The 27,806-nt window shown below is 33.8% G+C and overlaps 1 protein-coding gene across 1 annotated transcript; it reads right to left on the bottom strand.

The window, feature by feature from the left end:
• Positions 1 to 2,227: 2,227 nt before the first annotated feature.
• On the bottom strand, positions 2,228 to 27,806 carry LOC139502346 (D-beta-hydroxybutyrate dehydrogenase, mitochondrial-like). Its single transcript, XM_071291796.1, has 6 exons — positions 25,547 to 27,806; positions 23,900 to 24,100; positions 10,759 to 10,911; positions 4,643 to 4,836; positions 3,441 to 3,686; positions 2,228 to 2,373 (listed from the first exon to the last, which is right to left on the bottom strand). The coding sequence occupies exons 1-6, from the start codon at positions 25,740 to 25,742 to the stop codon at positions 2,278 to 2,280; spliced, it is 1,086 nt and encodes a 361-aa protein (XP_071147897.1). The 5' UTR covers positions 25,743 to 27,806; the 3' UTR covers positions 2,228 to 2,277.

Genomic DNA, 27,806 nt, shown 5'->3' with positions numbered 1-27,806 from the left:
GATATCAACAATCGGAGGTTATAAACCATGCGGAAGGGGCAATTGCAAGTGCTGCAACTCGCCTACATCGAAACCCAATTTGTCAGCACAGTCACAAAGAAAAATACAACATATTTATAACATCAAATTGCAAAACGCAAAATTGCATTTATGTTCTAAATAACGTGTGGAACTTGCAAATTACAATATGCTGGTGAAACAGAAACATCATTTAACATCCGACTAAATAACCATCGGTCATTTTATACAAAAGCAAGAAACTGCCCAATTACAAGACACCTTTTAAGAGCAGGACATGATTTTGAAAACGTCACATTTCAAATCATTGAGAAAAATCAAAATTGGGATACACAAAGAAGACAAAAGAGAGAGAGATTTTGGATGCACCAGTTACGAACTCTTGAACCTGGTGGACTTAATGAGAGAGACGAAAAAAGATTTAAAAGCAAATGAAAATTATAATCTTGGAATCATACAAATTGATTTATAGAAATTCATACAATTAATCGAACATCTATAAATGTGTTAAACTTTTGTCAACTTTATGTAGTTATAGCTACAAACATATTTTATGCAACATCAATAAATATGTTACACTTTTCCTCAAATCTTGTATAGATTAAGCTACAAAAATATTTTTTTTGTCATGCATCCGATTTCACCTTGAGAGACGCACACGCCTGATGAAGCTAATTTGTTTAGCGAAATATTGCGTATTTCTATTTAAAATCTAATAGAACTTTTTAATGCATTAATTTGCGATTCTTAGACATTTATATAATTTTAATTCAGTAATTAACTGTATTAGTTTATTTTCACAAACTGATCCACGCTTAAATAGATTGAATGTTGATTGTGGCTATTTTTAGACATACATCAGATGGCAAGCGAATTATTTTGATAAATATTCTAGTGTCGTAGACACATAATTGTCTTTAATTTTTTTATATAAATTAGGCCGTTAGTTTTCTCGTTTGAATTGTTTTACATTGTCATTTCGGGGTCTTTTATAGCTGACTATGCGGTATGGGCTTTGCTCATTGTTGAAGGAGTACGGTTACCTATAGTTGTTAATTTCTGTGTCATTTTTGGTCTCCTGTGGACGGTTGTCTCATTGGCAATCATACCACATCTTCTTTTTTTTTATATATTATGTGTTTTTTGTTGTCTGTGCTTTGGTCGGGTTGTTGCCTCTTTGACGCATTCCCCATTTCCATTCTCAATTTTATTTTAATATTCTTAAAAATAACAAATAAGAAAGTTTTATTAATAGATATAATTAAAATTAATAAATTGCTCTATTATGTTTATATGGTCAACTATTACTTTACTGTAAGAGATATTGATACGCAAACATTTTTGTTTATCACCACTTTAAAAGTTTAAATATTCCAATTTTTAATCGCCTTAATATTTGTTCTGTTTAAAAGGTATAATCATTAGTTAACCATGTACACCGGATTAAAACTACTTTGACAAATTATTTAAAATTTGGGTTGCCATTATATACCATGCCGAATGTTTGTTTCATTCAGGGGGTATAGAACAACTATGGGAGTTGACACTTTAAAAATCAGCTGAACAATTTCATGAGATAACTTGTACAGTCACTAAGGTGCAATCAACATCAACTTGAAGGTTTCGTTTTTCGTATTTTTCAATGGTATTATTATGCAGTTTGTTTTCGACTTATGAATTAGAATGTCCTTATGTTTGTTTATTTGTCCTCTCTCTCGTACTATTTTACAAACACAATTTTATTTGTACCAATGAAATGGTTTTATTTTGTCCAAAATTTTGTATAAAATGCAAAGTTATTTCACAAGAGGGTTTGGTTTTTTTTTCATTCAAATTTAGCGACCATTACAAAATGTACCATACTTACTATACAATATGAAATTTAAAGTTGTCAATACGTTTATGATAATTATATACTGTCAATGAAATCTTAAAGGAAGTATGTGTAAAAAAATATTTAACTGTTTACAAAACTTAATTTTTTTTAAATACTAAGTAATTAAAGTCTGTTCTTCCTCTGGAATAGATTACCTGAGCTATGTTTGGCAAAACTATTATGAATTTTTGGTCTTCAATGCTCTTTAACTTCGTATTTTATTTGTGCTTTTTAACACTGATTGATTCGAGTGTCACTGGTGATTCTTTGTAGATGAAAAGCGCGTCTGGCAAAAATATATAATTTCAATCCTGGTACCTATGATGAGTTTATTTTTATTAACGTTATTACGTTGCAAGCCATGGAATATCTAGATGTTACTTCTATTCTCCCAGTCGTCTGTATTTATATCCGCTAGCCCACATCAGATATGGATCACTAACAAAGTCTTGTAAAAAGTTGTAACATGCAGCTAATCTCTAAAATAAATAACAAACATTGAATAAAAAAAACGAACGTAAAACATGATCATAATAATTATTCTGCTAACATAAAAATATGTGGTATGAACATGCTATTTGAAGGTTCCGAAATAACAAAACAATTGAACTAGAAAAAATAACGACCTGATTGAACAAAAAACACACATGGTAAACAGCAACAAATAACAACCACTGTAGTATCGTCTCCTTACTTGGGACATGCACATACAGAATGTAGCGAAGTTAAACATTTTTTTGATGCGCGCAAACCATCCTCTTACATGGAACAGTTGTGCAACAGCACAGCATAGGTATAAAATTATAAAAATCAGTTTGAAACTCATCAAATCGATAGCAACTTCTTTTTGTGAACGTTTTGTTATCGTTTATCTGAACGTTATTTATAGGTTTCATAACGAGTAGGAATTGAATGACGCTTGATATTTATTTAACTCGTGTTATTCAATTTTAATATAATAATAAACGTGTTCAAAAAGAAGATTATGTGGAGAAAAGTGTGATTGTTTTGTATATTAATAAAGAAATCACATATGTCCGTTGCCAATGACGCAATGTACATCGTCGTAATATTTGTAAGTCATCAATGACCTAACGAATAGCCAATGGAAATACCAATTATATATTCCTGCAGTAAACAACCTTTTAGTATTTCTTCAATTAAATGTTTTGTAATCAGTTAAATTCAAAATATGGCCATAGCTATGAGTATAGATATAAGGAGATGTGATATGAGAACTAATGAGACAACTCGACATCCAAGTCATAATTTGTAAAAGTAAACCATTATAGGTCAATGTACGGTCTTCAACACTGAGCCTTGGCTCACACCGAACAGCAAGCTATAAAGGATCCCAAAAAGTGACTAGTGTAAAACCATTCAAACGAGAAAAACAACAGGTTTATCTATATAATGTACGAGAAACATGTATGAACCACATCAACAAACCACAACCACTGAACATCGGGTTCTTGACTTCGGAAAGGTGCAAACCAATGAATAACGTATGTCAACATTGAAGTGTTAACTACTGATTTAAACATACGGCACGAGTATCGATGTTGAATCCCTGTCCACCATCAACCAGATATCTATATTTAGGATGGACGTTTCGAAGCGCGTCTACCAGGGCGTCAATTACAGGTTCCGATGATGAGGCTGCACGTGTGTCATTTCGATTCACCAACATTTCGTCATACCATGCAAAAAAGTATTTTCTTCCGTACAACCGTTTAATTTCTTCGCTTGCTTCTTTCCATTGTTCTTCGCAGTCCTTCTTCACTCGTTCACACTGAAATAAACATGCAAAAAATACGCTTTTAAAATATATGGGGCAATTTGTCGAAAAAAATGCAAAACTTATCGGAGCTGATATAATAACAAAGAAAAGTTTTAACTTTAACCATGGCGACAACATTGTCTCCACATTTATTACATGGTGTGTATTTTAATTGTAAAAAAAGAAAATCTAGTTTTTCTTCGTTATTTTTCAATTCAAATATAATGTAGTTTGATTGATTATTGGTTGCTTAACGTTCAGTGGCAAACATTTCATGCAAATTCAGGACAAGAACAAGTTAAGTAAACAATAAATACAATAGGTATGTCTTGTAATGATAGAGGCCATCCGGGATGATGTCGGAGAAATTTGAACTGTCACTGGAACATGAGGGTATATTGGATAGGGACAGACATTTTGTCTTGCAACAGGCCACCTACGAACCCCTTAAAGTGTTGTTGCAATGGTTCTGAGCGTGTAACCGGACGTTACTGCAAACTTGATACATCCCGCACAGTCAAACGGATGCCCCACTTTGGCAAGCGTTTTACTGCCGGTTCGAAAGAAGATCTAGTGACTATATTTCAAGTCCCCAGTCACCGTTTAGGGAGTTCAAATATAATAAAATGTTTGTTACATTATCAATATCACTGAATTGACATAACTGTATGCAATTATATAAAATAAGGAAGATGTGGTATGATGACCAATAAGAAAACTCTCCACAATAGAAAAATGACACAGAAACACGGCATTCAACAATGACTAAAATCAATGGAATAGTCCATATACATGTAGTTCTATGAAAGCTAATGAAAAAATCGTTTATCTCATTTTGGAACGGCTTTTCGTGAAATTTTCAATATCTGATATAAAAATTATCAATATGCCATAGCCAGGTGACACCAACAAAAATATGGAAAGCAATTGGAAGTTCATTTGAAGAACGATGCATAAATAACTCATACCGTTTCAATTGACATCGATGCAGTTGCTAATGGAAACCAACCGGGTTCAACAATTGAAACCTTGATACCAAATTTCACCATTTCCAATCGTAAAGAATCTGACATTGTTTCCAATCCAGCTTTAGACACGTGGTATGTTGAATATCCGGGCCATGAAAATCGACCTCTTACAGATGAAACATTAACAATTCTCCCTAAAATAATTATGTATTGTTTATTTTTAGCAAATTAATACGATATGACAAACAAAGGTTAGATAGTAGTATAATAAATTGATTTTTTTACAGAACCTATTGGTTAACAACAGTGGCGGATCCAGAAATATGCATAAGGGGGTCCACTGACTGCCTAAGAGGGACCACTCCAGTCTTGTTTCAGTGATTCCCTCTATAATCAACCATATTTTTTTTTAACAAAAAAGGGAGCATCCATTGCCTCACCTCTAAATCTGCCTATAAACACCTGATTGGGATGTACAGAACAAGTGCATGTTCAATTGAAAATATATTCATAACATCTATCTATGGTTTTACATCTTTTTGTTACTTTTCAATAGAAGAATAGACTATACCGTTTTCATATTACCGACTATTTGCCCGGAGTTCATGTGGTTTTTTTTTACAGGTAACTTAATTTGCGGTAGGACATATTGGTACTCGATCAGGTAAACAAAACATGGGTATCATTTTCGGAGAAAGCTAACTACTTTTTTTTTAAACTTTTGTGAATAACATGCATCTCGATCCATATCACGGTGGGTATGGTTGTCCTGCGAGAGAACGTTCTGTTCTGGTGATTCGGTCCTGACGGGTGCTGGTGATCAATTAAAAATTGTAAACAAAGACGAAAATGATGATTTTTGACGTTTTCACTCATAAAAAATTGAAGAAAACAGTTGAGATTTTTCTATTTTGTTTCTTATGGGTTCATATGTAAACCATTAAAAAGTTGACCCTCTAAACTGTTTCAGTAAGCGTAACACAAAAATGCTCATTTTCAGAAAATCAAGAACTGAAAAAATAAAACAAAAATGCTCATAGAGTCCGCTCTCTATACCGCAATCCACACGACAAAACTATTTTGTGAAAAAACGTTGCAATTTATTAAAATTTAGCATTTTCTCAATTTATTCATGTCCTGATACTGTGCTGGTGGGTCCTGTCATTGTGCTGGTGGGTCCTGATACGGTGCTGGTGATTTTGGATAAGAAGTTGGTCACATTTGAAACAAATGTTAAAAAATCAATAAAATTGGGCAGATAATTGTTGTCAATAGGATCTATGACTCCTATTTTAGCTCTTGTGCATCCATTTGGCTGTTTAATATGTGTTTTCAAATGATCGTAACTTGTATTACATAATTACATAAAAGGGCAACATCTTTCGTCCAATATCAGATAACAAGATATAGTATCTAAAATAAGAATAGTTTTATTAAGATATTAAATGCCCCTTACATTGATGCTTCAACAATGATCAAAGCCCATGCCGCATAGACATGTTTGTTAGCGCTCAGCATACCCCTCCCCACTTCCACCCAATCAACCCTCCTCATTTCCTCCTTCATTGTTACAGTGGTGTACCAACACAACAATTTATCACATAAAATAATAACACAAAGACACACATTATTGAACAACGAATGCTCGCAGGTACTGAAAGCTAGTTCAAAGCCGCATTTTCAACTAATAGATAAACCGTGTTCTCATATACAAAAATCTCAATCGTGTCGATTAAAAAAGTCTCAAACCTTAAGTTCACATTTTAATGTTTGATGAAGCAGAACTTTAAAGGGGTGCAGTGAATCTTGTGCTCACAGCAGTTATTGTCATTATCATGTTTACATAAGACTTATAAAGGAATTAAGAAGGTACCAAGAAATATTTTACAGTTCAATTTAATGATCATGAATGGAAGGAAATGGTACGGAAGTTTACATAGGACAAAAAGAAATTGATAGTAATTTTTGGCGAAAGACTTAAATGCTTCTTTGTATTATATAGTACAGCTCTTCTATAAAAGCTAGCAAAAAAAAAAAACTTTGATTGACCAGGGCCGTAACTACATTGAGGCTAATGAGGCAAATGCCTCATGATGGAAATTTCAAAAAACAAACAAACAAAAAAACTGAAACAAAAGATTGTCTTCATATCAAATTGTTTTCACGGAGAGTCTCTTGCAAGAAGCAAGTTCTCTTCAATAGCTGATGTCGCCCCTGTATGTTTTTTGTGATCCATGTTTCTATTTTACTTTTGGTTTTCAGAGTTGATGGTCTATTGTTTGTACTTTTGTGTCCCGGGTTCGTCTTTTGTTCATTTAATGTCCTACGTTATGACTATAGTCTGAATGTTGATTTTCATTTGTAAACGTGTGCAATGTTGCATGTCCACCGATGTCCAGACATAATGTGCGAGAAAATATTTTAAGAATATGCGATGCTACTGGACACAGAAAAAAATGGTCGTTTCACTGATGTTTCTTTAAAAGTATTGATTGTAAAATTGGTTATTTTCTCTGAATCGTTTAAATCACTCGAAACTAGGCGAGACATGCACAGAAGCGATAGATATAATTATGTATAAACATAGAAATTGAATATTTTAATCAACAACAAAAATAAAAAAAATATCTGTATCATATACCCAAGCGCCTGTGTATAAAACTAGATAGATGACATGGTTTAGATTAAAGTAAGACCATCAATTTTCCGGTTTCAAATCATTTGAAAAAACAACAACAATGTATTGCCATATGACCTTTTACATCGAAGGGTTAAACTTGCATAAAGTCGTGTTCAGACCCTTTAAAGGAAAATAAAGGAATATGGAGTAAAACATGCACCGGACCTAATCACACACAAAGTCAATGCATAGAAAAAATACAAATAATCAATGGCCAAAGTTTTTATTCCTGTTCTTCATCTTGATAGTTGCTGGAGGGTCTTCAATAATAAAAGAATCATTAATACCGTTAAACATGGTCAAGATGGTTCCTAGTGTTTACTTAAAAGCAGTACTAGTGCTTAAAGTATTATACTGTACTGTCACTCTATTTTAATCTAGTCATAAAAAAAATCACCAAAGTCAGCACAGTACCAAGACGAACAGACAGACAGATCTGGTATTAATGATTATGAGAATGACGATTTTTGCTTTATCCTACATATCGGTCTTTAAATGTTGTCCCTTTAACCTAAAAGTTTTAAATTGCAATGAATCTATGGATTTGCTTTGAGACCAGAATATTGTCGAAAAAATAGCTAAAGATTATTTGCTTTTCAATGTAAGGAGAAGTCCTGGAAAGGCTCAGAATTCAGGATTTTGCATTATTTTTCTCAGAGCTTCTGGGGGCCTTGAGCTCCCTCGTCAAAATAAATTCGCCTCGCTACGCTCGCCGAATATACTTTGCCTCACTATTAAAAGTGGCTAGTTACGGCCCTGAAAAGGTGTAACCAATGAATTTAACAGAAGTTAAAAATTCCACAATACTATATAATTCATTTTATGTGTCAATTTGTTTGTAAAAAGTCGAAAAGAAGAGAGTTTTTTTTAATGTTATGATTATCTGTCGCTTTCTAGATCTATGCTTACTAGCATTTATTTCAGATGACATGGACTCCTCACTCTGGTGACCCTGTTGCCTTTCATAGCTTTATCCCTGTACATATATTAATAGATAAACAAAAGGCTGCAACTGGTATTTTTGTATTTAAAATGATTCGTTGTAACGAGAATATTTGTGGTGAATGGAAACTGTGAGGGTCAAAATTTTAAATTGCTTATAAATGTTGCTTGACCCAGTTTCGTTATCTGATCTGAATTTTCTGAAATGTGCAAGGTAGATAGACATTTGCTTTTTGATTTTTTTTTACTCGGTAAGTTTTGCCCTAATTGGTTGAACTTTTTCAATATTAAAGCCGATTTCAATGAGTGTGTAGACAAAGGGAATATCCTTAGTTATCTTGCTTGCAGAACAGAAAAGACATTGTTAGGTTATGTAAACTACCCTACTTTAAGAGTAGACTAGTCCGACAAATGACACATCTTTCTGTCTGTAGGACCAGGCTACTTCGAAAGGAGGGTAGTATACCTTACCTAACAATGACTTCACGGTTTAGCTAACAAGCAAGCTAACCAAAGATATAACCCCTGCCTACATACTCAATGGAATCGGCTGTAACTAAAAACTCGAATACATTTTAACAGACAGTGGTCATGTTTGTTAATGAATATTGTTTTTCCTAGATTCACTCTGGAAAAATCATTTGGTAACATTTTTCAAGTAATTTCAGATTATATCTTTTTGTAATTGCGGACGCCAAGACAATACATGAACCTCACACGACCCCTCGACACAGGTGAGCTTATATATGATCTTATAGCGACTCGGGTTGATAACCAGTTGAAATTAAGCCAGTTTTGTGTGTGTGTAGATTTGTATTGTTTTAAACTGTTATGACCTTTTAAAGTTAAATGTAGGTGTTTAATCTAAGAATTTCTTTTTTAAACTTATATACATTGTACTTGTTTTATACTCAATTGGTAGTATGAAGCTACGAGGTATTTTAATTTTTGAAATTGACATATTCTAGTCTGCCCTTTCATTGAATAGTGATTTTTTTTAGTGTTCTATCGAACTTTCGAAAAAAATACCTGATAACCGTTCAGACAAACAAATTATGATGAAAAAATCTTACAGATACAGCAAGTGGTTTTTAATAGCTATAAGGTACATTTTTCTTTTAAAATACAACTTTTAAATCTTACGGGAAACTATTCCAAGCTTAAAACTTTCACTGTAACCTCGCTTTAACTTATCCCCCATCCCCTAAAAAAAAACCAAACAATTTAAACAAACCCGCAATACTATTGTCATTCTTATAGTCAGCACTAAATTGTTCACAAACAAATGTGTTTTAAGCTGCTAAAGACATATGATTCAAACGCTCAGAAAGTCTTTTGTTCTATATTTTTGCTCTCCATTTTTATGCAAAACCTTTTACATTTTTATATTATGGGTTATTGTTGAAGGTCGTACGATGACGTATGGTTGTTAACACATACTTCCTTTGGTTTCTTATGGAAAGTCCATTGACAACAAACATACCACATCATCTACTTTATATAAGTATTGTATAAATTACAACGTATTTTGGTGATCTTGCAAAATGATCGTAATCCCGAAAATCGTAAACATATTTTCTTATCTTAAAAGGGGGCAAGAAGGGTTCCATTAACAGGCCAATAAATAAGATTACAGTTAATTTAAAAAAAAAATAAAAAAAATAGGGGTATTTTTCTCTCATAATAACAGTAAACAGATTCACAACAATGTCAATTTCAAGAAAGCAGACAACAGTTAATTAGTCAATAACAGTACAGCATCAATGATCTTGAATATATGTCACTTTTAACTAAAATATAAAGGCACAGAACCAGGACATAGGAGCACAGAACCAGGACCGTTTTTCTTATCACCAGCACAGCGTCAGGACAATTCCGTTTAACGAACTTGCACGACTTTTGCAATATAATATTGTTGTAATATACTTTGCATGGTACTTATGATGCATCAGAGAAAAATTAAGCAACAAAACTGTCGTTTTATTGCCGTTCTGATACAATGTAAACAAACCCATCAGCACAGAATCAGGACCCACCAGCACCTGACAGGACCAAATCACCAGCACAGAACGTTCTCTCGCAGGACAACCATACCCAACGTGCATATCAAATGCTAGTAATTGGTTACACTGAACTGTTAATTATTAATTACTGTTTAAATTCAAATTGATTCTTTGTTTAGCCTTAATAAGTTTTAAACAAATACAAAATTCTTCGTTAAAAAAAAATAGCGGCGTAAACGGGTTAACAGAATAGAGAATTATGGGCAAGAATCTGCAGAAAAATTGATCATAAAAAATAAGAATAGACAGATTAGGACAAAAAATAAAAAGGAAAAAAGCAATAGAATAGAAAAACAACTAGGACAGATAAAAAAGAATAGATAATTATTGACCAATAATGTACAGAATTGAGAAAAATGACAAAACAAAGTATTTAAAAGTACAGAAATAATGACCCTCTTTCCAGACCCTCCTATATTTTTACCATTTACCTTTACATCGTCGTAATAGTGGTAAACATGCTTTGATGATAGTCATATGTCCTAACAAATTAATGTCCATAATATGTCTGTATTGCTGTAAATTGCATAACTCTATATCTCCTCCAATCCCTATTCCTGCATTATTTACTACTGCCCACAAACCTACAGTAAAAAGTCATTATTTATTAACATTGACAGTAGCATTGTTTCTGCAGCAGATGCTCATTTCGATATCTAATGCCACGATACACATACATGTCTGAGTAAATGATAGTCGTCTCCTATCAAAGTCTATGATAGTATTAAGCGTGTTCAATAATAAGATAATGCATTTAAATAGAAATCATTCAAGCCTTGTTCCAAAGGGAAAACGATGGATGTAGGATATCCATCCAAGACGTCACAATGAGGTCTTCAGCACGGAGCAAAAAAAAACTCGCACCTCACTGCAAGTCTGAAACGGTCATAGCACGGGTTTGAGCGAAATTCTTTACAAAATTATTTGGATAGACTTTGCAAGATGTATTATATAAGTTAGAAATTTCAGCTAGCTACAATCAGGATTAATTCAACATTCTCTACATACATGACATAAGAATGTCTGCACCAAGTCAGGAATATGACAGTTGTTTTCCTTTCGTTCGATGTGTTTTGGGTTAGGATTTTACCATTTGAAAGGGGACTTTTAGTTTTAATGTTCCTTGGAGTTTGGTATTCTTATTTTAATTGCACTACCAAATCGAACCCGGACAAAAAAAGAACATACTGAAATTAAATTCATACTATCTAAAACAAAATAGTTCCTACGCAAATGTGTAAAAAAAAAAACTACGATGAATCGACTATATTTTAGTTATCAAGCATTCAAATGAAAGATGAAGGAAAGGTGATCCCTAAAAAACACAAATTCACTGGGGTAAAGCTGATGACCGTAACTGCATTCACGGTCATCCCAAGATGTCGGATGAAAAATTAGGTCAGTTTCTGTATTGCCTGTTAAAGAGCTTCTATATCATTTTTTTTTACAAAGCATACATTGGTACGATGTAATTTTATAAAAGATTCACACGGGAACCACAAATTGCTACAGAGAAATGTGCATGAAACTGGAAATTGGATTTGAAAAAATCGCTAAGACGACCGTAAATCATCACTAAAATATTTTCAAGATGACCGTAACAGATAACGAGGATGACCGTGATTGGTGAACAGATGACCGTAATTTGAAAAGGATGACCGTAATTTGAAAAGGATGAATTAACTTTAAAGGATGAAAATCAATTCAAAGAAATATTCGTACTTGTATTACCTTTTTTTACGACGCAAAATTTAAAAAAAGTTTAGAGCCAAAAAAAAGGGCCCCAAATGAGCATTTTTGTAGTTTCTAGTCATAAACTCGTGTTGAAGTGTATAAATCTCTCTGAAATTATACCACAAGTTTCCATACTACAAAGGGATGGTTTAGAGGGGTGTTATGGCTCAAATCATTTACATGTAGCTAACAGGGGCAAGAAAGTGGTAAACAAGAATTTTTCTAGTTAAAGGCAATTCAGAAAATTTAAAAGCAGTGTAAGGGAGGTAATTCAATTATAATTGAGAGAATATTCTTATATATGTTTTATTACCTCCCTTACACTGCTTCAATATTATGCATTAATAAATAATGATTGTCTTCAGATGTGTAATTGTAATTTATTTTAAGAAGTTACTATTAATTGCAGATACTAATTATAACCATTTAAAATTTCATGGTGTATCTAAATGAGTAGTTATTGTTTCAAACTCCATTAGAAATTTGAAATGAGATTATATTTGGAATAAGGGAAGGTGAAAACAAATTTGAAAAAAGCATGTTTTTAGGAGATTAATATTCAACAGCAAAGTGAATTGCTCAAAAGCAAAAAAAAATAAGTTAACTAGACCACATTCAGTCTGTGTCAGAAACCTCTGCTGTTTCAACTATTCAATTACAATCCAAATTCAGAGCTGTATCCAGCTTAAATGTTGTGTCCATACTTGTTCTAACTGTTCAGGGTTCGACCTCGGCGGCCGTATAAAGCTGCGCCCTGCATAGCATCTGTTTTTTTTTTTAATCAAATAATTAATCGTGTTGGTATAAAACGTATTTATAAGACAGCATTATCCTACAGGTAGAAGAGAATTAGACGTGCTTTCAATTCATAGTTCATCATATGTAGCCTCAAAGGGTGTGTTCCCATTTCGCCTTAGTTGTGAGTTCCAGGTTAAAAAGGGGAAAAAAATACCAAGGCAATATGGGAATTGTACTACAAGCCAAAAGATGTTTTTTATTTCTGGGATTCCTGTTGATGTCATATAATACATACACCTTTTTAAAAATGCCAATGTTGATTGATCTCCCACTTTGTCTTGCAAGTAAAATAACAGAAAATGTGGTTTGTTCTAAATAATACGACCAAACTAGTGAAGGTGAGCTCCAGCAAAATAGATCCTTAATATGGTCTTGTACGAATCGCGTATCACAAGGGGAAACCTTGTCAAATTGCATAAACAGAAATGTTATTCATATACCATAAGTAATTCAGATTGTAATCTGATTCCTCTGAAACCATACATATGGGCTCGTTTACCGGATATTCACATGTTTAACTAATGGGTTTTTTCTACAACTTTCTGTCGTATCGCTGTCAATTTGTAATAAAATTTTAACGTCATTATCAATACATATTCAATTATGCAATTTACTATCATTGTCTAATCTAAAAATACGGCAAAAAATTCAAAAGAAATTGATTAAACATATTTATATCCGCTTACCTATTGAGACAAACTCAACAAAACGCTATGAATATAAATATTGATATTTCTTAGAAGTGACGGTCATCCTATAAAAGTTACGGTCATCATTTACAAATTACGGTCATCTTTAAGCCAATTACGGTCACCCTTGTTATGAATCGTTGGTATTGTTACGGTCATCTCGATTATAATTTACGGTCATCTTAGCGATTTTCTCATATCAAATTTCCTGTTCCGTACACATTTCTCGGTAGCAATTTGTGATTTTCGTGTGAATCTTTTATAAAATTACATCGTACCAATGTATGTTTATGACAAAGAAACCCTTTTACAGGCAATACAGAAACTGACCAAATTTTTCATCCGACATCTTGGGATGACCGTGAATGCAGTTACGGTCATCAGCTTTACCCCAGTGATATTGACTGATAACTTTGAATAATACAAACATATATAACATATGGTGTAGCATTCTACTGTTTTCATTGGATATTATATGAACACGTGTTTCAAAGGTTATTTTACGTATCCGAAGCCTTTTTTCTATTTTTAATTGACTCGATTTATATATTTATATGTATATTGATGGTCAATACGAAAAAATCTTGCTAATTTAGATTTATGAAGTTATGACATCACACATAACAACCATGTAGGAAAAGCCACGGCAGACGAAAAGAACTCAGAAGGAGATATGAATAATTTTCTGTTAAATGCAAGCTGAGAATACAAGAAAGAAAGCTTACGCTACAATGAAGTTGTTTAAATAATATTGATATTTCAAATAACATATGTTAACTTTTTGGAAAATACAATTTAAGAATTCGCAGAAAGAACATTAAGCGGCATTTTCCAAATACATTATTTACACATGTAATATAAAAACTAAGGACTTTCACTCAGTCAATGTATGGACCTGTTATATTATATTAACACTCGGACATCGTCCTCGTTCAATATAATCTGAACAGGTCTATATATAACGCATTGACCTCGTCAAAATTCTATAATTGATAAGTATAAATGAATTTTAAAATTGAGAGTATAAAAAAAAATATGCTGCATGATTTTCGGATATTAAATGCCTGGTTTGTTGTATCCAAAGTGCCGGTAACCAATAAGGTCTGATGTAAAGATAACGATATTTTGAGCCTATTTTAAAATTTGATTTTATTTGGTTTGCTTATTTAAAGTAATTTTTGTTAAAGTTATATGAAAAAGATAATTATTTACAACTGAAGACCAAAAAATAATTCCATCGTATCAGTTTTCAAAATAAGATGTTGACACTGTTTCCGATCATAATTAAAAGAACGGAACCTTTCTGTTTTTAATATTTCTCATGTTTTTTTTAATTCTACCTACAACAAGGCTTTTATTTGTTTAGTGGCTTATAATATATACCAGATCTCTTTTTAATCAACACCAGAGTTGACTGTATAGGGTAGAGAAATATTATTATCTCTTCTCTTAGAACAGTAACCCCTTGGTAACGTTTTTGTCTGTTTGGAATGTATGAAAACATAACGACGTTCGGTCGAAATTGATACATCTACTTAATGCTTCGTGTAGTGAAAGTGTCATGGTCTCTCTCCGTTTAGAACAACAGTCTTTGACGAGATACGTACCAAGTCTGTTGCAATGTGAATAATATCGAAAGGTATATTTTTTTTTTCAGAGATGCAAATTTACTGCCCTTCATCCCATCTAACAGAACGTACTATATTTTCTTTTTAGTCATATGCATTTATCGCCGTTCAACCCATCTTGAGAAACATATCTTTATTTTCTATTTACATTCATGAAAAATTACCGCCCTCAATCTTATCTTGCAGAATGTACTATTTTTTTTTATTTAGTCATTCAAATTTCTCGCCCTGTAACTCATCATGCAGAACGTACTATTTATTTTCTATTTAGTCATGCAAATTTTTCGACCTTCACTCCATCTTGCAGAGCGTACTTTTTTTTTTCAATACACAGTCATAAAAATTCGCCTCTTCTTTTAGAACTATCGTCGTTTGTTTTAATTGATAATTAAAGCGTCTGGTCCTGCATGGTTATGAAATATTTGACATTTGACGTTGAAAAGGAATATCAATCCATCCCACTGATTGTTTTACTCGTTACTTGACTGAATTTGTTTATTTCATTCTTTGTCTTTAGCATGCATATACCATTTGCCACTGGACGTGTATATATCAACCAATTCCTTTATTTATATATCAGATTCTCTCAGTACTTACCACCGATTGCATTGAGTGTGTAGGTAAAGATTAACTTGCTTGCTAGCTGAGCCTTTAAGTCATTAAAAGGTAAGGTATACTATCCTCCTTTCGAAGTAGTCTAGTCCTACAGACAGATAGATTGGTTATCTTTCGGACTAGTCTAGTCTTAAAAGAGGGTAGTTTACCTAATCTAATAATGACTTCACGGTTCTGCTATCAAGCAGGCTAACCAAAGATATACCCTTTATCTACACACGCAATTCAATCGGCTGTAATACACACAGTACTGCAGCATTAAGTGCAAGAGTAATGGCCTCGTGTGAATGAGATGTATTGTCCATTTTTCAGCAATCTCTACTCATTTAGATATCACTTTATTTTATGCTATCTTTCTTTTAAACACTTGTTTAATATGGTACCTAACACTAAATTGAGATAACTCTGTAAAATCCGCTAAACATTTTTAATCACATTGTATTGTTAAGGAAATATTAAGCTTCTCAAAGAACAAAAATAGTGTTTGTCAAACTGCTATATATATATTCAATTAAAACTTTCCCAGAAAGTGTTTGGTTCAAGTTTTTTTTTTATTTTTATATTTTTGTCAAAGTAAATATTCTGTCAAATTTTATTAAAAAAAAACCGATCCAAATTAGTTTTAGCCAAATGTGTTTGGAACCATCTTAATTTTTCTTGAAACTTTGATATTATCAATATTTTGGGCTCTGTTCGACTATAGAAATAATACAATTGCGGACCGTTTTTTCGAAGATAAGCCTGTTCAAATGTGGATAGGTAGCTGACTTCTTTTGGTATTTTTTTTTAAATAAGTATTTTAACCCATTTGGCGTTTGCTGGGAAAATATATTCGATACAGAGAAAAGGACTATTAACAGTAAAACAAGATCTTCACACAAGTTGAATGATCTACACACTTTTAATATGCAAATTTTTCGCGCATCAATTTCACGCGAATTTCAACTTAAACGAGGTTCTACGTGAAACTCACGTGAAATCAGTTCATGTGAATCTCATGTCAAAAGTAAAATAACAAAAATACTAAATTTCCAGGAATATTCAAAATGCAAAGTCCCTAGTCAAAATTAATGTCAAATCTAAAGCTCAAACACATCAAACGGATGGATAACAACTGTCATATTCTGACTTGGTACTGGCATTGTCTTATGCTGTGTAAAACATGGTGGATTGAACCGGGTTTTATAGCTAGCTAAACCTCTGAATTGTATGACAGTCGCATAAATTCAATTATATTGACAATAATGTATGAACAAAACAAACAGACATTATACATGTAGGTAAAAATGTTTAAAAAAAAACATAAGAAAAAGAACATAAGAAAAGATAAATAGACAAAGAACATAAGAACAAACGAAAGGGGGAAAATAAACAAAATTACTTTTATTTATTACAATAACGGGATTTATAGGTACCGAGCCACGTCAAATGAATTTTACCAAAAATAGAACGGAAAAGTAAAACTTTACAAAGACAAATAAAGTTCAGGTAATATTCATGTGAATTATTTCACTTGAGTTTCATGTGAATCTGAATCAATGTTAAATGCACATGATATGTTCACATAATTACATTAGATGTTTGTTTCATTATAATACGTTATTCTGATTGACTAACTGCACTCTCGCGTTATTCCTAAATCAACGTCATTTCAAAATGAATTGTAACATTCATGTTGACACGTGCATCTACAATAAAGTACACAGATAAATCAAAGAAAAATCTTAATTATAGTAATCGTGTTTAAATGATCATAGCAAAAAATATAATTATAAGTATTGAATGCTTCTTTTAGTAATTTCATAGGGTTGAAAAAGCGTTGACCGTGTGCACATTTTAAGAATGAACCGCTTCCGCGATTCATACAGAAATTACTTCGGTGAACGCTTTTACACCCCAATGAATTAACAAAAAGAAGCATTCAATTCTTTAAAAATGAATTGACGTATGAGCTCGTTTGAGGTGAATCTCGCGTGAAATATAAAGAAGCATTAAATGACAATTTTTATCGATTTATTTCGATTTTGTCTAAGACAAAGATAGAAAGAGAATTTGTCAAAAAGTAAAAACAGCCGACCAGTCAACGAGAAAAAAACTATATGTCATAAGTAAGCCGACATCGTCCATCGATTCCCTTAATATAAAAATTATTGTCCTTGAAGGTCCATGTTATTATTATCTTTTCTGTTAATGTTTTTATTACATTATAATGAATAATGTTATATAGATATATACATTTTCCATTGAATTTTTTTCATGTTCTTTTCCCATTTCCCTAGATACGATACACATTACTGTTTGAATAGAGATTATAATAAATTTTTTTTTTATACTAAGTTAAACGTCAAAGGTAGTACATTGGTACTACAACACTTTCAACATACTTGAGGTCAATAAACGACAATAGTTCAGTGTCGATATACTTATTTCAAATTAGTACGACGTATAGTACTTAAAGTACTTGTCAGTGGCGGATCTCGAAATTGTCATAAGTGGGGGCCCACTGACTGCCTAAGAGGGAGCCCACTTTAGTCACGCTTCATTGCTTCCCTATATAAGCTACCAAATATTTTCCTAAAAAAGGGGGGCCAGGGCCCCCTGCCCCTCTAAATCCGCCTCTGCCTGTACATTAATTTAACACCTGGCGTATTGTAACAAAAAAACACTTTACTATTTGGCTCATGATCTTTTTGCTAAACAATTCTAAATATATGATGTCATTACTGGGACCGTTAGTTTATTCTTTTGAATTGATTTACGTATATCATTTCGGGGTCTTTTATAGCTGACTATGCGGTAAAGGTTTAAAGCTCATTGCCGAAAGACGAACGATGACTATAGTTGTTAATTTCTGTGTCATTTGGTCTGTCGTGAAAAGTTGTCGCGTTAATAATCATACCACAGCTTCTTATAATTATATTAACATACTTGTAATAAATCTGTCGCTTGGCGCTATTTAAACCTTCCATATTTGTATTTTATAAATCAAACGATTAAAAAGCAGAAACAACGTTGTATGTTATATTTAACTTATGTTTAGTCATTGTAAAAGAAAACTTCAATTTCAAATTAAACCAAGTCGATCGTCTTTATTTCAAATTACAAACAACATGTCAAATCTACTTAAATTCGAATAACTAAAAGCAGGGAATCTTGTTGATTAAAAGTAAAAACAATATATATATAAGTCACTAAATAAAGATGAATAATGGGTTGATCCCTAAACGTGGCATTGCATAATGTCATGTTTTTCTCTGACTGTTTATGACGTTTTTACACTAAATCCATTGGATGTTTGATGCGTTCAAAGCCAATAATAACTCATAAACAATTCATGAATCTAAGACTAAAATATCAATCATGAATATTTAGGACGAGATTTGAACGGGGTCGACTGAAAACATATGTGTTAAATAATAAGACAGACACCTGAATGAAATACCTTACAAAAAAAGTTTGGACCGTAACATGTGTCGTAAGGTAACCTATTTTCTCCACGTTAGACTAATGCCAAAGATACCGAAAATGAATTTAAAAGCAATAATGACCAAATGTGTAAGTAAATAAGATGTGTATGTATTTATGTATATCAATTTCCATTACAGCCATTTAATAGATTCGGACAGGTTTGAATTCCAACTGTAATATCGTCAAACGGATATTATCAGCCCAATGCACTTTTAAATGGGCACTTTAGTTAAGAGATACATTAAAGTATAAAATATGATTTTTTTGTTCAATCCTTAATGAAAGTGAAATAGTGGAATAACATATCGCTTTTAGCAGCCAGTATGGTTCAATTTTGTCAAAATAATCTAAGAAACATTGATGACGAATTATTCACTCGCTACGTATTATCGAGCCCATGTTCTATACATTTTGTTATTGTAGACTTCCTATAATTTGGATAAATGTTTTACATTGTAATAAATCAAATAGGTAAATTTGAAAATTTGAATCAAAACGGTGAACATCAATTTGACAGGTTCTATGAGCATTTAGAGTTTAATCAAATTCTCCCAACAGTAACGTACTGCTCTTGTCAACTTAATGTGCCCTTTCAATCTTTGAAACTGTAAATAACAGTATTTCTTCTTGCCTTAATTTTCAGTATCCTGTTGAGACCAAATGATTAAAGGTATCCTGTTGAGACCCCCTGATTAAAGGTATCCTGTTGAGACCCCCTGATTAAAGGTATCCTGTTGAGACCCCCTGATTAAAGGTATCCTGTTGAAACCTCCTGATTAAAGGTATCCTGTTGAGACCCCCTGATTAAAGGTATCCTGTTGAAACCTCCTGATTAAAGGTATCCTGTTGAGACCCCCTGATTAAAGGTATCTTGTTGAGACCCCCTGATTAAATGTATCCTGTTGAGACCCCCTGGTTAAATGTATCTTGTTGAGACCCCCTGATTAAAGGTATCCTGTTGAGACCCCCTGGTTAAATGTATCCTGTTGAGACCCCTGATTAAATGTATCCTGTTGAGACCCCCTGATTAAAGGTATCCTGTTGAGACCCCCTGGTTAAATGTATCCTGTTGAGACCCCTGATTAAATGTATCCTGTTGAGACCCCCTGATTAAAGATATCTTGTTGAGACCCCCTGATTAAAGGTATCGTGTTGAGACCTCCTGATTAAAGGTATCGTGTTGAGACCTCCTGATTAAATGTATCCTGTTGAGACCCCCTGAGTTAAGGTATCCTGTTGAGACCCCGTGATTAAAGATATCCTGTTGAGACCCCCTGATTAAATGTATCCTGTTGAGACCCCCTGATTAAAGGTATCCGTTGAGACCTCCTGATTAAAGGTATCCTGTTGAGACCCCCTGATTAAATGTATCCTGTTGAGACCCCCTGATTAAAGGTATCCTGTTGAGACCCCCTGAGTTAAGGTATCCTGTTGAGACCCCGTGATTAAAGATATCCTGTGGAGACCCCCTGATTAAATGTATCCTGTTGAGACCCCCTGATTAAAGGTATCCGTTGAGACCTCCTGATTAAATGTATTCTGTTGAGACCTCCTGATTAAAGGTATCCTGTTGAGACCCCCTGATTGAAGGTATCCTGTTGAGACCCCACGATTAAAGGTATCCTGTTGAGACCCCTGATTAAAGGTATCCTGTTGAGACCCCCTGATTAAAGGTATCCTGTTGAGACCCCCTGATTAAAGGTATCCTGTTGAGACCCCCTGATTAAAGGTATCCTGTTGAGACCCACTGATTAATGGTATCCTGTTGAGACCTCCTGATTAAAGGTATCCTGTTGAGACCCCCTGATTAAAGGTATCCTGTTGAGACCCCTGATTAGAGGTATTCTGTTGAGATCCCCTGATTAAAGGTATCTTGTTGAGACCCCCTGATTAAAGGTATCCTGTTGAGACCCCCTGATTAAAGGAATCGTGTTGAGACCCCCTGATTAAAGGTATCCGTTGAGACCTCCTGATTAAATGTATCCTGTTGAGACCTCCTGATTAAAGGTATCCTGTTGAGACCCCCTGATTAAAGGTATTCTGTTGAGACCTCCTGATTAAAGGTATCCTGTTGAGACCCCCTGATTAAAGGTATTCTGTTGAGACCCCCTGATTAAAGGTATCCTGTTGAGACCCCCTGATTAAAGATACCCTGTTGAGACCCCCTGATTAAATGTATCCTGTTGAGACCTCCTGATTAAAGGTATCGTGTTGAGACCCCCTGATTAAAGGTATCGTGTTGAGACCCCCTGATTAAAGGTATCCTGTTGAGACCCCCTGATTAAAGATATCCTGTTGAGACCCCCTGATTAAATGTATCCTGTTGAGACCCCCTGATTAAAGATATCCTGTTGAGACCTCCTGATTAAAGGTATCCTGTTGAGACCCCCTGATTAAAGGTATCCTGTTGAGACCCCCTGATTAAAGATATCCTGTTGAAACCCCCTGGTTAAATGTATCTTGTTGAGACCCCCTGATTAAAGGTATCCGTTGAGACCTCCTGGTTAAATGTATCTTGTTGAGACCCCCTGATTAAAGGTATCTTGTTGAGACCCCCTGATTAAAGGTATCCTGTTGAGAACCCCTGATTAAAGGTATCCTGTTGAGACCCCCTGATTAAAGGTATTCTGTTGAGAACCCCTGATTAAAGGTATCCTGTTGAGACCTCCTGAGTTAAGGTATCCTGTTGAGACCCCCTGATTAAAGGTATCCGTTGAGACCTCCTGGTTAAATGTATCTTGTTGAGACCCCCTGATTAAAGGTATCTTGTTGAGACCCCCTGATTAAAGGTATCCTGTTAAGACCCCCTGATTAAAGGTATCCTGTTGAGACCCCCTGATTAAAGGTATTCTGTTGAGAACCCCTGATTAAAGGTTTCCTGTTGAGACCCTCTAATTAAAGGTATTCTGTTGAGACCTCCTCATTAAAGGTATCCTGTTTGAGACCCCCTGATTAAAGGTATTCTGTTGAGACCCCTGATTAAAGGTTTCCTGTTGAGACCCCCTGATTAAAGGTATTCTGTTGAGACCTCCTGATTAAAGGTATCCTGTTTAGACCCCCTAACTAAAGGCAAGTCTAATCAGTCATACCCGGAAAAAAATGTTTATAGAACACCAACTTGAATACCTGCACCGGGTTAATTAGTTCAAGGTGCAATAAGAAAACAAAAGATATCATTTATGAAACGAGATCTCCCAGGTATTTTGAATAATTATGTTGCGTTGATTAACAATGAGAAATGGACGTGAAGGTTTAAAAAAATTGATTATCTGTATTATCTGAATTGATGGTATTATATAATCTAAAGGCGATTAATATGACACTAATCGTGTGATAATTAGTTTAATTTAATTTGTAAAGCCAAAGGCTTTGTATTTTTGTCTCTTTATATATGAACATGTATCTTGTATATAGCTACGTGCATATCTTGTTTTGTTGGTGCGTTAACTGTTATCGTTAAACTGTATTTCTTTTTTGTAGGGCTACATATTTCTGTTCTGTGCGCCCGTCCGTTCGTCCGTCCGTTCGTTCTTTCGTTTGTTAGTTCGTCCGTCTGTCCCGCTTTAGGTTTAAGTTTTTGGTCAATGTAGTTTTTAATGAAGTTGAAGTCCAATCAACTTGAAACTTGGTACACATGTTCCTTATGAAAAGAGGGACGAAAGATACCAAAGGGACAGTCAAACTCATAAATCCAAAACAAACTGACAACGCCATGGCTAAAAATGAAAAAGACAAACAGAAAAACAATAGTACACACGACACAACATAGAAAACTAAAGAATAAACAACACGAACCCCACCAAAAACTAGGGGTGATCTCAGGTGCTCCGGAAGGGTAAGCAGATCCTGCTCCACATGTGGCACCCGTCGTGTTGCTTATGTGATTACAAATCCGGTAAATTGTCTAATTCGGTAGGTCATATTCATGAAAGGGAAGGGGATTGTAGTTACGACGTAAGGAACATATCCGATATCATTTGTGAAACGGTTATTCCATAACGGTCAACCAACTCGTGATGGCGTCCGTAAAATTTACGAAGGGATGATTTCAACTTCATCATTTGGAACTCTTGGTTTAATAGCTTCCTTGTTAGCAGCAAACCTCTATCAAGAAAATCATGATAGGAAATGCAAGCATTAGCTTTCTAATTTCAATGCTATATTAGAGTTTCGACCCCAATTTCACAGTTCACTGTACATAGAAAATGATAGTGTGATTGGGGCATCCATGTACTATGGAGACATTCTTGTTTGTTATCTTCCACTACGTCGATAGTACTCCCACATTTTTATCACTAGAACTTGTGTTTATGTAGTTTATTGAACATCGACTTTAAATAAGGGACGACATCAAAAGATCGATGTAGGATAAAAAAAAATTAAATCAAATAGTTTGGGGGTGTGGGGGGGGGGGGTCAACATCGCTGCAAGTTTTGTTAAACCAAAATCGATTTTACATATATCCCTATTGGTCAATCAATTTTTCCCAAATTAAGTTAAGAGGGGGAGTGTGGGGGTCAGTGAAAAAAAAACTATGTGAATTAAGTTTTTTATCCTACATTGAACTTTTGATGTCGTCCCTAAAACTTTGAATTCAACGATTCTTATTAATGAATAGAGGGTTGTAAGTTCAATCTCACCTTTTGCAGAGCATTGTTCTGAAACTATAGCAACTAATTTGTCTATTTCATTAGACTTTGTAAGATCTAGTTGTACAACATTTAAATTTCGAAGATTCCTATTTCTTAGTTCACATGCTCCTTTTCCATTGTAGTTTAACACACCAGCAAACACAATAAACCCGTCATCTACCAGCCGGTATGCTAAGTCGTGCCCAAATCCTATAAAAGAAACCGACAAGACTTACTATGCGAAACGGGATTCGCTCATTGATGAAGGATGCATGGTGACTAATAGTTGTTAACTTGAATGTTATTTTGTCCATGATGAATAGTTGTCTCATTGAATTTTTTCTTTAACAAGGTCACTGTTTACGATTTTCAAAATGGTCAAGTACATCCACTGCACGTACTTGTATATACATTTAGATTTTGTTATTATCTTTTTTTTTTATTAACAATTACGTATACGGCATATTTGTCAGAAACAACCACGGTTTCGTTTTACTATGTGTCGGAGCAAATCATTCAGCATATCTTATGACAAACTATTGACTGAAGATACTTTATAATCTTACAATATATATCTTATCGTCTCTATTTAAATAGTTTACGATAATAAGAGGCAGGCATTACCTGTAAATGGTTAAATTTCGGGAAAATTTTCCCGTTTTTGTTTGTTTTTTTTTAGTTTTTTTTATTGATTTTTCTACTGTTATTGGGGACTTCGTTCCCATATTACTATAGACTGTGCCTTTCAGAACTTTACATATTCTATAGAAACTTTTTTGTATGTCAATATTAATGTCATTTGATTGCATTCTTGTATTGTTTGGTATGTATCTCCATTAGTATATTCTACACATCTCATTAGATAAACAAGGACCTGGGTTGCCAATTGGTGTTTAGATTTTTTAGAAGTAGTCCAAATACTTTATCAATAGCCTGTCAACACCGAGTTTGTGATTTCGAATCCCGCAATATGTGCTCTCGATTCCAATCTTAATTAACTAAAATTATCAGTTTTCCTATTGTGTATGGCTTCCCTCACAAATAAGATCTGACCGCCACGAAAATTCATAATAGTGCTGAAAAAGGGGTTAAATACCAATCAAGCACTACTTAGTATGTCAATACAATATGCTAACCAAGATACATGTGTTTAGGTATTGTAAGTGTACTATGTTGTTAGGTTATTGTATCAGTGACGGACTCTACACATCTTCTTTAGCTATATTGTATTTTGATAAATTTCGAAAATATTTAATCCAAGGTGGTGACGTAGTTAAAAAATATAAGTAATATGGTTCGCTACTGACCCTATTCGGATCCATAGAGGAGGGTTGATGAAATCCATAGGGATTGAGGCCGAAGGCCGAATATCCTACAGATTTTACTCACCTTCTATGGTCCGTGGGGGGTAGTTGTTAACTGTATGACGGATTTATCGCACGCGGGATTTTCCTGGTGCGTTTTGTAGAAAAATAAACAATGAAATACAACAACATCAATTGATGACATCACCATAAACCTGGAATTCTTAGAAACTCTTACGTATGCATAGGGGTCACCACGTGAAGGCGTTTAACCAACCACAACGTCATAATTTAACCGCGGTACGAAAAAGACCAATTATATACATGTATGGTAACATCTTAAAAAAAATACCTGTATCACATCCAGTTATCAGAACAGCCTTTTTATTTACAGGCAAAACGTCCTTGAATTTTCGTTCCGTGACTTTGAATGTCAAATAAAATATCCCAAAGCAGATCAAAGTTATGTAATTCTCATAGCAAACAATAATTATACACAATAGTACACTTGTTGTAAATAATGCGCGACAAATTAAAGTTATGTCCATTCTTGTACAAGTAAATATAGCTACATGTATCTAACGTACATATTAGATAAGACACGATTTGAAAATAATTGTATTGAACTAGAACCATATTATCAACAGAATATTACATACAGGTACTAGTTGTTCCAAAATATTTCTTATCATTATAGATTGAAGATTTATGATAATAAACTAGACAAGTCCTTTACCATCTGACATGTTCCTCTTTAATTAAAATAAGAACGGTTTTGGAACAATTAGTACATGTATATATAATTCAGAAAGATGTACAACGGATGCAGGGTACTAGTATATAGTGTTATGAGAGACTTATAGAAGAATTGACAGAGATTTGTTTTAACTTATTTCGAAGACCCTGCACTTAACATTTTAAGACAATTTCTATCCTATTAAACCCGTGTTGACTGTATCGTACGTAATCACAAATGAACTTCTATGCGAAGAAGACAAGAATAAAAACGAATTTTAAAAAATAAGACGTGGTGTGATAGCCAATGAGATGACTCTTCACAAGTGACCAGATGACACAAAAATTAACAACTATTGGTCAACACATGACCTTCGACAATGAGAAAAACCCATACAACATAGTCAGCTATAAAACGCCTCATGTTCAACCAATGCAATTGGTAAAAGAACGTTCAGTGATTTTCGTTTGTTTATTTGTTACATATTTGTTTTTGTTCATGTTTGTACATAAATTAGACCATGGGTTTTCTCGTTTGAATTGTTTTACATTGTCATTTCGGGGCCTTTCATAGCTGACTATGCGGTATGGGCTTTGGTCATTGCTAAAGGCCGTACGGTGACCTATAGTAGTAAATTTCTGTGTCCTTTTGGTCTGTTGTGGAGAGTTGTCTCATTGGCAAGCATACCACATCTTCTTTTTTTTTTATAGTGACAGCTTAACAGAACAATTTACATCTTTCAAATTTAATAAACCTGTCAAGTTGCCTAAAAAATATTAATACTTGTATGACGAAAACTCAAAATTTTATAACTTTCGATAGCACTCTATTTCTTATTCTCGCCATAAATTTCGGTATTCAAACTTAAGACGACCAAACTTTAACTAGCAATTGCTTAATATACGTTAGACAAGTATTTTCAACTTAAAAACAACCAAATTTTAATCACCCCACTAGTTTACTGTAAATGGAATAAAAATGAATAATTATAAAGATATAGTTATAAAATATGCACAAATAAGAATCACTGTGGCAGAATACGCTATAACCATCATGATATTATCAAGTCCGTCACACACATCCTTCCACGTTATAAATATCTCAGTTTTGCAATTCATGTTGTCTTTCTCGGCATCGTTGCACAGCGGCATAACTTGGGTAATTTTGTTACCCCTATGCCACTTTTGCCCAATAAATTTCAATAAAAAGTTCATTTTTGCCGATTCTTCTCTGTAATAAAGAGATGATATGTAAATGGTAACAACAGCAATTATTCCACTCAGCAATATAGTCGCTACCATTATGATTAGTAAAAGACTCATCGGATTTGACGCGGCTGGTATGGACGTCTGCACCATGGATAGAAAAATAGTATACGATAGTAGTACTGTCAATGCAAGTCCTATTCGTTCTCCAGCCTCAACCGGAAGTAAAAATACCAATGGATTTAAAATACTAAATAAAATGAACGGACAAATCACTATAACCGTGTAATATAATGGTGAACGTTTCAGTGTCAGTTCAATCATAAATATAGAATATCCTGTTGAAGGATGTGATATTAGAATGTTCGATATTAATTCCCAATCTGAGTTTGGTGTAAAGAAGGATAAATCAATTGGTTCTGAAACACCTTTTAAACGTATATCCCTCGCATAAACACCCCAAGCAGCAAACTCTAGTTCACATGTTTGTGAATCGAATGGAAATTTGTATATATTTGTACTACACTTTGAAGATAATACCTCACCAAACGATACAGCCATAGAGCCATTGTAATCGATAGTCACAGACAGTTCATTGCCTAATCCCATAGGTTTTAATGTACCAACAGAATTTAAAAGTACTAATTTTGGTGTCCAAACGGTTGTTTGTG

Source organism: Mytilus edulis, chromosome 13 (genome assembly GCF_963676685.1).
Source record: "Mytilus edulis chromosome 13, xbMytEdul2.2, whole genome shotgun sequence".
In the NCBI taxonomy this organism is placed as follows: Eukaryota; Metazoa; Mollusca; class Bivalvia; order Mytilida; family Mytilidae; genus Mytilus; species Mytilus edulis.
The sequence above is the reverse complement of the archived record's forward strand: the minus strand, read 5'-3'. Positions and strand labels throughout refer to the sequence as shown.

What these genes read in the sequence shown, in the direction of transcription:
- LOC139502346 (XM_071291796.1), bottom strand. Translation starts at nt 25,742, where the DNA reads ATGGACATAACTTTAATTTGTCGCGCATTATTTACAACAAGTGTACTA. An exon ending in GATAACTGGATGTGATACAG is followed by an intron (nt 24,101 to 25,546) that starts GTATTTTTTTTA and finishes TTTCTTTTATAG; the next exon opens with GATTTGGGCACGACTTAGCA. An exon ending in CATCGATGTCAATTGAAACG is followed by an intron (nt 3,687 to 4,642) that starts GTATGAGTTATT and finishes TGTTTATTTCAG; the next exon opens with TGTGAACGAGTGAAGAAGGA.